This window comes from Protomyctophum bolini, assembly GCF_963924005.1.
Source record: "Protomyctophum bolini genome assembly, chromosome: 11".
In the NCBI taxonomy this organism is placed as follows: Eukaryota; Metazoa; Chordata; class Actinopteri; order Myctophiformes; family Myctophidae; genus Protomyctophum; species Protomyctophum bolini.
Window position 1 is genome coordinate 11,937,430 of NC_137872.1, and position 12,500 is coordinate 11,949,929.

General features: G+C 44.8%; 2 protein-coding genes across 3 annotated transcripts in view; one reads left to right on the forward strand and one right to left on the reverse strand.

Annotated features, from left to right (window-relative positions):
- The window catches only part of prkar1b (protein kinase, cAMP-dependent, regulatory, type I, beta), a 123,719-nt gene that overhangs the window by 90,575 nt on the left and 20,644 nt on the right, over nt 1–12,500 (reverse strand). For both annotated transcript variants that reach the window (XM_080775425.1, XM_080775426.1), the window contains one exon: nt 3,751–3,921. In XM_080775425.1, coding sequence (XP_080631551.1) covers nt 3,751–3,921 — 171 coding nt within the window. The remainder of the gene's footprint in view (nt 1–3,750; nt 3,922–12,500) is intronic.
- On the forward strand, nt 6,362–9,075 carry LOC308324847 (E3 SUMO-protein ligase ZBED1-like). The gene is made up of 4 exons (XM_080777159.1): nt 6,362–7,057; nt 7,360–7,867; nt 8,156–8,342; nt 8,504–9,075. The coding sequence occupies exons 1-4, from the start codon at nt 6,448–6,450 to the stop codon at nt 8,978–8,980; spliced, it is 1,782 nt and encodes a 593-aa protein (XP_080633285.1). The 5' UTR covers nt 6,362–6,447; the 3' UTR covers nt 8,981–9,075.

Consider the following 12,500-nt stretch of genomic DNA (forward strand, 5'->3'; position numbering starts at 1 on the left):
GTAGTGTGTGTATGTGGTTGTGTGCAGAGATGTCCACAATCTCGCAGCTTGAGTCCGAGTCGAGTCTGGAGTCTTTGGGGTCGAGCCCAAAGCCGAGTCTAGAGTCTTTGGGGATCGAGTACGAGCCGAGTCTGGAGTCTCAGTAAAAAAAAATATCCTCCGGTTTTAATTAATTATTAATTAATTAATTATTAATTTATTTAAACATCATAGCCTGGCCCTAAGGCTTCAATACAGTTGTGTATCACTTCCAACTATGTAACCTTGTGTTGATAAATACGTTTTATTGTTACTGTGAAGATGATCATATGAAACACAGGCACCCGATGTTTCAAAAACATTCCTTCACGGACAATCCTTGAGCAAAAGCTTTGAGGGGCGAGTCCGAGTCGAGTCTAGAGTCTCATTTGTGGCAACTCGAGTGCGACTCGAGTTGGAGTCTTTAACTCGAGTCGCCATCTCTGGTTGTGTGTCATAATAGCCTGACATAGCCTAAGTCTTTGACCAGAGGGTGTGGTTGCTCCCCTACCATCCAAGGTTGAAACCTCTGGAACAGACACTTGGGCCATACACACACGCACACATATACGCACACACGCACACATATACGCACACACGCACACATATACGCACGCACGCACGCACGCCACGCACGCACGCATGCATGCAATTAGTATTAACACAGCGACAGGGAGTTCATGCCATTGTCATTACCCAGCAATTAATGCCATGTCACGTTAATAACAATCTGACGAGGGCAGGAACAATCTGTGTGTGTGTGTGCGTGTGCGTGTGTGTGTGTGTGTGTGTGTGTGTGTGTGTGAGGTGTGCACGTGCACGAGCCTGTATCTCCGCAGCCTACAGTATAACTGTTGGCCACGGTGCAGCCTTTCTCACCCAGCTGTATTTCATTACAGTGAAGAGCTGGAGGGAGTCAGCGACAGAGAGACAAGATTAGATGACTGATACTGGCCTCTGCTGTGCACCGACTCAAAGTCAATGAATCCATTCATATCGTCGGGATTAATATCGATATATATATACGATATATCGTTACATGCCTAGCAGACAGACAGACAGACAGACAGCGTTGCAAGCATGCTGTAGATCTGCTGTCTGCAGTGCTGTGAGTGCCGTGAAGGCTGCGTTATTAGGATCTTCTACACCAGTGTTGATTTCATCGACTAAAACTAAATGGAAACTAAATCAAAATTAAACTGTGATTACTAAAACTATGACTAAATGTATTGACAATTTCGTCAACAAATAAAAACTAGACTAAAATGTTAGGGAGGGACTAGTGGACAAGAGATCCAGTTTTATGCTAAGTTGCATGCTGAAAATAGCAGATCTACAAGCTTTGCCCTGCGATGCGTTCAAAGTGTCAAATCTGCCATTACAACGACACCAAGGCCTGTCAAAACACATTTTAGTCGACTAAAATCTTATGACACTTAGTCGACATAAGCTGGACTAACTCTATAGAACATTTCAGGTGACTAAAATGTGACTAAAACTAAATTAAACTTATTCAAAAGACTATGACTAAAACTCAAATCAAAATTTGCTGTCAAAAACAACACTGATCTACACACCACAGATTCTTCCCTACATGATAGAACCACATAGCTGCTAGCTGAAGGAACAACCAAGACGGCGGTGTGTAAGCGACTAAGCCTGTATTTTGTTGTTCCAGAAGTAACATAAGTTTGGGGTCATCGGAGACCTGAGGCAGATTCTAAAAAAGACGTCTTCTAAATCAGACAGTTTTCTGAAAAACCTATGTTTCTATATCAGTGGTTCTCAAATAACGGGTACTCAATAAGCTTAATTGTTATCAGGTTTTTTGGGGTATCAGGTTTCCAGCTCCATCCCTGCCCTGTTATACAGTATATGAAAGATCTGTCTGTCTGTATCCCTCTTACATCCATATTTGGAGTTCTATGTATGTCAGCTTCCGCCATGCCCAAATATGGAGTCCAGTTCAGTCTATGACGAGTGACAACTGTAATGTGATAGGGTATTAATCCATAAAGTAGGGGTTTTGCAGAATGGAGAAGCACAGATCCAACTGACTTTCCACTGATGGGTTCTCGAGATACGCGGGGGACGGACGGACAGACGAACAAACACGCACAGCAGAGATTCCCTGAATTTAAAGATGGATTATTCATTATTCATTATTCCATCTAGTCTTCTGAGCGACTTCATTTTGTCCTAAACAACCTCTCAGTGTGCATCACGTGAACCTCCTCTGTGTCAAGGGTATAAAGGCTTTCTCTACATCGCAGAATAATTGGAAATCTATCCCCGGTATAAACCTGACATTTGAAAACACATAAAACCTCAACGCGGGTCGGATCAGCACCGTTTCGATCGCAGGCGTATATATAAGCGGTGTGTTGTGTTGCTGCCGTTCAATTGGCTAAAGTAGTTCATGTATCTGCAGACGCCATGATGCTTCATTTCCTGTGAGCATAAATGTTAAGCTCCTCCGGGAGTCATTAATAGGCCCATTGCAGGGTTTTTCCTGGCTCAGAACGGACCTTTGGGGGGTGACTACTCAGCCCGTACATTTTTGATTCTGTAAATCAGTAAACTCTGATCCAAATATGTTTAAAATACTGATAGCCGGTCTGTTAATCCATTTAGGCCGGACGTCGAAATAAAAAAAAGTCTTCTGAAAGAATTTATGTTCAAAGATTTGTGCCGCAATTTCACGATTTTTCAAAAAAAGTAGACCTACAAGCTCGTAGCGTGCCACTCGGTGGCGCGCTAAGAGCTTGTAGATCTGCCATTTTTCAATAGCTAAAGTATAACAGTTAAAACACCAAAAGGGGTTCCCGCCCACAAAATGGGTTAACTATAATATTGGCGCAGAGTCGCAGACATTAGAAACGCAAGAACAGAGAGAGGTTGAATGGGCTGAACTATATGAAACACACTATTGAACACATTTGGAGAGGATTTGAATTGCGACTTTGGCTAAAACCTCTTTGGAGAGCACCAAATATTCCTCTATGTACAGTATATATACTATAGAGAATAATAGGCCCATTCGGTCATGCCATTTATATCAGAACCTCCGGCTCCAACTGGCTCCTGCTCCTATAATATATTACAATATGCAATTAGTTTAGGTCACATCATTGACTTTGGTGCTTAAGTGGCCGTTATGTTCCGCTGCGGTCTACTGCCTGTCTCGCCTGTATCTCTCTGATTTAGTTAATCTGTCTTTATCGTCCCACTGACCCCTATCTGATTAGATGCAACACATTCACAGGAACTGGGATGAATTCATTTTTGGGGTCTGATAAACATCTGATAAGCAGACCACTTTGCTTATTATTTTCCGCTTTATCAAAAGTATATGTTGGATATGTTGCGTGCGTGCATGCATGCGTGCGTGCGTGCGCATGGGTGAATGTAATGCACAATCTAAAGCGCCTTGGATAAAGGCGCTATATAAATGCACCGTTTACCATTTACCTTGGCACCCACCTCTGGCTGAGAGCAAGTATGCAGAGCTCTCTGCCAAGTAACTAAATTATTATGAGATATGGTACAGTATGTGAGTGCTGTATCAATTTGTGTACCGTCTGTGTGAGTGCATGTCCATCCAAGAAAGTACCTTTGTCTGCGTGTGTGTGTGTGTGTGTGTGTGTGTGTGTGTGTGTGTGTGTGTGTGTGTGTGTGTGTGTGTGTGTGCGTGTGTGTGTGTGTGTGTGCGTGTGTGCGTGCGTGCCGTACCTTGCGCACGTAGCTGACGGCGTCCTCTTCGGTGTAGACCTCGGCACTGACGCCCCCTCTGCGACGGCGTGCCTTGACCACCGGGTTCGGGGGCGGGGGGGACACCTCGTCATCGTGGGAGTCAGACTGGCTGTTGGACTTCTGACGGGCCAGGATCTGCTTGCATTCTTCCTGTGACCGCAGAAGAGAGGAGACACAGGGAGAGAGAGAGGTTAGAAGACAGGAGACACAGTGAGAGAGAGAGAGAGGTTAGAAGACAGGAGACGCAGCGAGAGAGAGAGAGGTTAGAAGACAGGAGACACAGTGAGAGAGAGAGAGGTTAGAAGACAGGAGACACAGCGAGAGAGAGAGAGGTTAGAAGACAGGAGACACAGTGAGAGAGAGAGAGAGGTTAGAAGACAGGAGACACAGTGAGAGAGAGAGAGAGAGAGAGAGAGGTTAGAAGACAGGAGACGCAGTGAGAGAGAGAGAGGTTAGAAGACAGGAGACGCAGTGAGAGAGAGAGAGGTTAGAAGACAGGAGACACAGCGAGAGAGAGAGAGGAGGACGCTCAGAAAGGAATAGAATATATGGGATTTTCTTTGTGATACAGAATCGTACTGTAGCTTCGAGAGGGGGGAGAGAGGAGGGGCTCTTAATACAGATATCATAATGAAGAGATAAGAACATTTTCCCCTTACAAGAGTAAGGGGGGGAAAGGCGTAATCATTTGAGTCTCGAGATCCACAAAGGAACGACGTGGCTCCGATGGCGGGGATCTTGAACTTCACGTGGCCACCAGCCTGTGATATCAGTGATCTACCGCTCCTCTCCGATCAGCGCCCTATTGACTTCCATTATATGAGTTAAAGGAGAATTCCAGACTAGGCTTTTTCATTACGTTATTATATGGTAGAAGTGGTACAGGTGAAAATGTTCAGAACTCCATATCCAGTACACCACAGCTCAGAGCATGAGCACTTGGGTTTTGCTGTAAATAAATAGCTGGAACATTCAGATAGATATCCGTCCTTCATAATGACTAAAAACTCCCGGCGTTGTTTGTGGGAGATGCACACTTCTGGAAGTCTCGCATAGAGATTTCACCGTGATTTCATTCAGGGCCCTCTTGTAAATACCATGGTGGCCCATTTGGGACAAAACAGAGAGTTTTGAGTAATTATGAATGACAGATATAAACTCAGCAACAAAAGATCGGAAACTTAACTTTGGTTCATTATTTTTCCACTTTAATAATACCAATTGGTATTGTATTTTATATCATTTTAATAGTTGATTAGTCACCCAAGGATTGGATGTTTGTGGAATGAACAACACAGCTAAACGTGTGGGTAGCGCCTCCAAAACAATTGCCAAAATGGCAAGTGGTTGGTATTCATCCTTGCTTTGAGTTTCTTAGTGGATTGGATGATTGCACTCTCACACAGTAATAAGGGGAGAAAAACACAAATAGGCCATTTTTATACTTTATTAATTTTCCACTCAGTGTTAGGAAAGTCAGTATAGCGGGTGGAAGATCCAAAAGCAGCAGCTGCAACAGCTTGGCACCATGCTGGTCACCAAACAGCTTGGCACCATGCTGGTCACCAAACAGCTTGGCACCATGCTGGTCACCAAACAGCTTGGCACCATGCTGGTCACCAAACAGCTTGGCACCATGCTGGTCACCAAACAGCTTGGCACCATGCTGGTCACCAAACAGCTTGGCACCATGCTGGTCACCAAACCTAGCCACATTTTGCTGTGGGATGGCATCCCATTCCTCAACCACGTTTTGTTGTAAGTCATCCAACGTGGTTCTGTTGGTCACTCTAGCACGTACAGCACGTGCAAACTTATTACTGTGTGAGAGTGCAATCATCCAATCCACTAAGCAACTCGAAGCAAGGGTTGAATATAGGGGTGTAACGATATAGTAACTGCATCGAAAGAATCAAAGCATATTGAAAAAAATAAAGACGGATTTAATGACTTAGTTTAAAATAATGTCAATGTATTTTAAATAGTTACTGTATCGATTTCAAATCATTGAATCGGATCGTATCGGATCGCCATAATGAACCAATATGGTCCATGTATCGTATCGTCAACCATTTATCGTGATACGTATCGTATCGCTGTTAAAATGTATCGTTACACCCCTAGTTGAATACCAACCATATTGGCAAATGTTTTGGAGGCGCTACCCACATGTTTAGCTGTGTTGCTCATTCCACGAACACCCGATCCTTGCAATCTATACCTCGATGTAAAGGTGACTAATCAACGATTAAAATGATATAAAATACAATACGAATTAGTATTATTAAAGTGGAGAAATAATGGACCAAAGTTATATATATTTAGTTTATATATTTATAAGTTTAAATATATATAAATTAATGCTGGGCCGTTATCGGCGTTAACTGCTGCGTTAACGCGAGAATATTATCGCGCGTCAAAAAAATTATCGCCGTTAATCTATTCTCAAAGTTGGGTCTGGGAGCTGGGTCTGCATTGACTGCATAAAGCGAGCAAGCTATGAATTTCACTTTGATAGTTTTACCTGGCCGAATTACTCTGTGGAAGGGAGAAGTCCTAACCTAACAGGGACAAGGTGAAATAAATTACTCTGAGAGCGGGGCGGTAACAAATCCTAACCTAACAGGACACGGGTGAAATTAATGAACAGTGCGGCGTGCCACATCAAACGTCAGCATGCAGGACTCTGTGAATCCGGGTTTGCTTCAGGGGAAATTTCTTTACAAGAAGCTTCCCAATGGAAACCTCGACAAGAACAAGGTGGTTTGCACCCTGTGCAAAGCAGAAATGGCTTATTGTAGGAGTTCTTCAAGTCTGAAGTATCACCTAACGCACAAGCATCCCTTTGCGTTGGTTGATGATAGCGAAGCTGCCGGGCCAAGCACTAATATGGCTCCGGGGAAAAGTGTTCGTCAAACTACAATGTTGGAGTGCAACCGTGGCAAGCCCGTCAGCCCAACTCTATCAGCCAAGCTAACTAACCTCCTAGCTCAGTGGATTGCCATCAACTGCCGGCCTATCAGTGTGGTTGAAGATGATGGGCTCGAGCTTCTTCTCCAGGCGGCCACAGGCGACCCATCTTACAAACTACCTGCGAGACGAACTATCACACGGAGAATCCATGACCAGTACGCCGCAGAGAAAGCTGCGAAAGATGAAAAGTTGGCCGGGGCGGCGTGTGTAGCACTGACTGGGGACCATTGGACATCTGTCAAAAACGACAACTACCTTGGCGTTACTGTACACCTCATCGATGTCAGCTGGGAACTTCACTCGTTCGCCTTAGGTACGTTATGTAATTTAAATTAATTTACCACGGTGAAGTTGGTCTCGGGCTGGATACCCAGCCATCCTGGCTGAATATCCAACCTGAAAACAACCCCACCGCGGCATGTAATATCGCTAATTCAGCCTAACATTTACACAGCTTTAGCTAACGTCATCAGGGATCGATTGATTTATTTTACCACCAGCCAACATTATACGTTTGCTAGCTAGCCCCAACAACGCCAGCCTGCTAATTGCAAGTTTCCTATTAATATTTAATAGCTAACTTATTCTGATCTACTTTGTCTCTCCTAACGTCAGGTGTGATTAAAACGGAGGAGCGTCACTTTGCAGAAGCGTGTGCCAGACAGTTTCTCGACGTCGCTAATCAGTGGGGCATAGCTGAAAAAATCACCACCATTGGAACCGACAGCGCTCCCAACATGATAGCAGCAGGGAGAATACTACCATTTGAGCACTTGCCCTGCGTTGCTCATCTTGTACAGAGGGCCGTTGTAATGTCACTTCGGGATGGTGGTTTTGATGGTGTACTTGCCAAGTGTCGAAAAGTGGTCGGACATTTCAAACACAGTCCGGCTAACTCAGACGAGCTGAATGCCCAGCAAGCATCCCTTGAACAAGACCAGGAGTCACTCGTGCAAGACGTTCCAACACGCTGGAATTCAACCCTAGCGATGATCGCACGTTTGAGGCGCAACAGAGACGCTGTGCACGCAACGCTGGCTCAGCAGACCCACAAGCTGGCCCTCCCAACACATGCTGAATATGAGAAGTTGGCAAAGCTGGAGAAACTGCTGGAGCCATGCAAGTAAGTGTGTGTTGTGCTGTGCTCTGTGTGTGTGTGTGTGTGTGTGTGTGTGTGTGTGTGTGCGCACTGCTCTGTGTGTGTGTGTGTGTGCACTGCTCTGTGTGTGTGTGCACTGCTCTGTCTGTGTGTGTGTGTGTGTGTGTGTGTGTGTGTGTGTGTGTGTGTGTGTGTGTGTGTGTGTGCACTGCTCTGTGTGTGCACTGCGTGTGTGTGTGTGGCTGGCTGGCTGCTGTGACATTGTGGCGTCGTTTTTGGTGTCAATTCACCCCTCTTAATGTGTGTGTGTAGGTACGTCACGGAGCTCCTTGGTGGGGAAAAATATGTCTCCTGCTCTGTCGTTTTACCTGCCCTGTGTCATCTCCTGCGAGCAATGAAGATCTCTGATGATGATCCTGCCTACATTGTGCGTTTCAAGACTGCCTTCATCAAAGACCTCAACCAGCGGAGGGAGAAAACAAACCTGGAATGGCTGAAGGTATGTGACACTGACCAGAAGATAACTGTATTGTCTGACCATTATAGACTGTTAAGCCAGTAGATTGATAAATGGATAGATGAATGAGTCATGAAGAAATATGGAGAATATGAAAGTTAAATTTTCTTCTATCCATCAATCTTTTTTTTTTTCATCAAAAGGTGGCCACTGCTCTGGACCCACGCTTCAAAGATCTCAAATGCCTGCCCAAAGCAGAGAGGGAGCCAGTGTGGGGAAAGCTGAGTGACTTGGTGAGGGCAGAAGAACCTGCTCTGCAGCCGCCCAGGGAGGAGAACCCTGAGCCACCTCAAAAGAAGACAGCCCTACTGCTGATGGGATCAGAGTCAGAGTCAGAAGACGAGATACCAGTAGTAGACAATGTTGTAGAGAGGTACAAGGTAGAGCCCAGTGCCAGTTTAGATCAGTGTCCACTGAAGTGGTGGTCAGAGCACACTGCTGTTTATGGTAAGATGGCCCACATTGCCCAGAAGTACTTGGGGACTCCTGCCACAACTGTCCCATGCGAGAGACTGTTCTCTTTAGCAGGCCACATTGTACAGAAAAAGAGATCTAGTTTGTCACCAGACAATGTGAACAAGCTGGTGTGTCTGAGTGACTGGTGGAAGAAGGAGAGGTAGAGGTTGGACTCAAGTCATGTCACAAAGCTACTGACTGTAATACAGTTTAATTAATGTCATATCCCAGAAAAGGGGGTTGTTCTTGCACCCACTGTTTCAAATTGCCTGTATGGTAACATGTTTATGGTTATTCGTGTTTAACTGAATAAACAATGTATAACACACGTACATCGTATTGAACATTATTATATTTTTATTACCAATTATGATAGGGCTCCTGGTCTAATGGGCCACGTGGCCCGTTCAAGGATTTACTTCTGGTCATTATTTAGGTAGCGCACACATATTTTCAATGCCTTCGGCAGAGTTCAAATGAGCCATTTTAATCTAGATTAATCTAGATTAACTCCAGAATTGCAGTGAGATTAATCTAGATTAAAATAATTAATCTATGCCCACCACTAATATAAATATATATTTTTAAACCGCAGTGCTCACACTCTGAGCTGTGGTGCTGTACCACTCGTTGTGGAATAATGGTAAACATTAGATAAAGGTAAGAAAAAACCTAGTCCAGAATTCTCCTTAATACAAGTTAAATATGACAAAAAGTACGACACATAATGTGAAATAAAACTATTTGGTGCCGATTGGTCAAGTGATTTGCGAGATCAGCTCCAGAGAAACGCACAAACAAACCAACCCTCTTTTAGATGGCTAGCCTCCTGCAGAGCCACACCATGAAAACAATCTCCAAATTGCCACTTCTCCAATTTCCTCCCTCGGGGAGTCTGGGTACAAGATGCTTAAAGGGTCTTCATGCACACAGAGGCAATTGTTTATTGATCAATCAGGAATCAAACTGGGCTCGATGGAAGAAATGCCATAACCTCTTGTCGGATGGCAAGTGTGCCAAGAGGTCAGAAAAGCGTGTTTTGTTTGTTTGTTTTAAAAGGTTATTGTCACTTTTTTGCCATGCAAATCAAATGGACTGTGTGCAATAGATGATATGAAAAATACAACCAAATAAAATGTAATGAAACAAATCTCAAGAGAAAAAGCAATAGTGGTGCAGAGAAGATGTTCAAAAGGATGCAGGACGACATGGTATCAAATATTCATCAGTGCAACGCTGGACAGGGAACAGGAGCCAAGAAGACCTCTCCGTCCTCCCAGAAGCTGAACAACAAGACATAAAGATATCGGCATCTGATTAAGGATCAATCATTTGCCACAAACTAGATTAATTACTGCACTAAAGACCACAGCGGGATTACACATTTGCGGAAGCGTTGGCAGGCTAACGGCCAGAGGGGGACATTAACATGTTTCTTCTGTGTGCTGGTGTGTTCGCTGCTGCTTTGGGTCTGTGACAAAGAACTATCTATAGCCCCCACATGCTCTCTTTCTGTCTCTCTCTCTCTCTCTCTCTCTGCAGGTAAAAAGAAAGATGGACCCACACATCCCCCGGGGCAGACCAAGACGCAGTTGGAGGAAATACATCGACTCACTGGCACTCTGGTGGAGCCGTTACCCCCGCGACCCGACTACGGATAAGCGGTTGAAGATGGATGGATGGATGGTTTGGGTGTATGTGTTTGTGTAATGTTATTTTTCTGGCATTTTCAACATTTCTGTTTTAAATTCCTCTGTGTGAATATATGCTGAAAGGTTACAATCAGAGCAATCACAGTCGTGGTTGCTATGACAGCGGCGTAGCAATGCCCTGCGATGGCGTGTCTCACTGAAGTCAATCAAAAGGTCCTCTCACACCACTGACAAAACACTTTTTGCCTCTTTGCTATGCAGCCGGGAAGCAAACAGAGGTGTCAGACAGACAAGCCTGGCTCTCTGTCACAGCAGTGCGAAGAGGGTGCAGGGGGCATTGAGAGAGAGAGAGATATGCAGAGAAAAGAGTCAGTGCAATAAGGGTGTGCATACTGTACGTTGGTTGGACTAAGGGGTTCTCAACATTTTGGCTGGAGACCTCAGAAAATGCTTTGGCCTCCCCCAAAATAAATTGGCGACACCGTCAGAGGGGTCGCGACCGCCAGATAACTAACTAACAATCCGACAGGCATTAGTCCGACAACACTCCCGACATGCGTGGCCGCTTAAAACTCACCCGTAGCTCCCGACATGCATGGTAGGTTAAAACGAACCTGCGGCCGGTTAAAACCGGTTCGGCTTCCTGTGAGGTTAGCTTTAGGGTTTGGGTTTTGGGTATAGGGTGTCCGACTAATGCCTGTCGGACTGTTAGTATGCGTCTGACCAAACACATGCACCCGCATAGATACAGCCTTGCACGCTGGTAAATTCCTCAATGTGGGTCCACTCAGCGTTAAATTAACAATAAGGACTTTTACTGTGTAGACTGTAGAGGCTTTCTGGGGAAAATAAATAAATGAAAAACCCCATATAAAAACCCGCAGAGCACCGTGAAGAAGCCACCGAGCTGACAAGGAAGCCAGGCAGACCGGTCAAATGTAGACTTTGAGGTACAGCGGTGGTTCTTTCATATCAATGTGGCTGCGGACCCCCATCTGAAATGGTTTTGAGCCAGGCGAGAAGTTTTGTGTTAAAAAAAAGAAATCAAAATTGTATTCAAATAATACAAAAATTGCAGATGTACAATTAAGCTCCCAGCGTGGCACAAAGTGAAGTGTGGTGCCTGCAGTGTCTACTATGTTTGAATAGCCAACATATAAATGGATAAAGTTGTTAAAATGATTGTGATAGTTGCTGGGGACCCACCCCCTCCTCAATGACCCCAATGTGAGAACCACTGCCCTCCAAAGCCATCCTACACAGGTTTTCAATGTGAGAACCACTGCCATCTGAAGCCATCCTACACAGGTTTTCAATGTGAGAATCAATGCCCTCTAAAGCCATCCTACACGGGTTTTCAATGTGTAGAACCACTGCCCTCTGAAGCCATCCTACACAGGTTTTCAATGTGAGAACCACTGTCCTCTAAAGCCATCCTACACAGGTTTTCAATGTGAGAATCAATGCCCTCTAAAGCCATCCTACACGGGTTTTCAATGTGTAGAACCACTGCCCTCTGAAGCCATCCTACACGGGTTTTCAATGTGTAGAACCACTGCCCTCTGAATCCATCCTACACAGGTTTTCAATGTGTAGAACCACTGCCCTCTAAAGCCATCCTACACAGGTTTTCAATGTGTAGAACCACTGTCCTCTAAAGCCATCCTACACAGGTTTTCAATGTGTAGAACCACTGTCCTCTAAAGCCATCCTACACGGGTTTTCAATGTATAGAACCACTGTCCTCTAAAGCCATCCTACACGGGTTTTCAATGTGAGAATCAATGCCCTCTAAAGCCATCCTACACAGGTTTTCAATGTGTAGAACCACTGTCCTCTAAAGCCATCTTATAGGTTTTCTCGCTGACTGCATCTTGTTTTCCTGCCGACGTGGCCCCCTATCACTCCGATGGCAGGTGTACGCGACATGAATGCTAATGTGGTAACAGGTAACAATATGGGGGAGCGCATTGTCGCGGACATAGTTTTGATTCCTGTGCTTTGTTTTCACAACAAATGCATGGCTTTATAA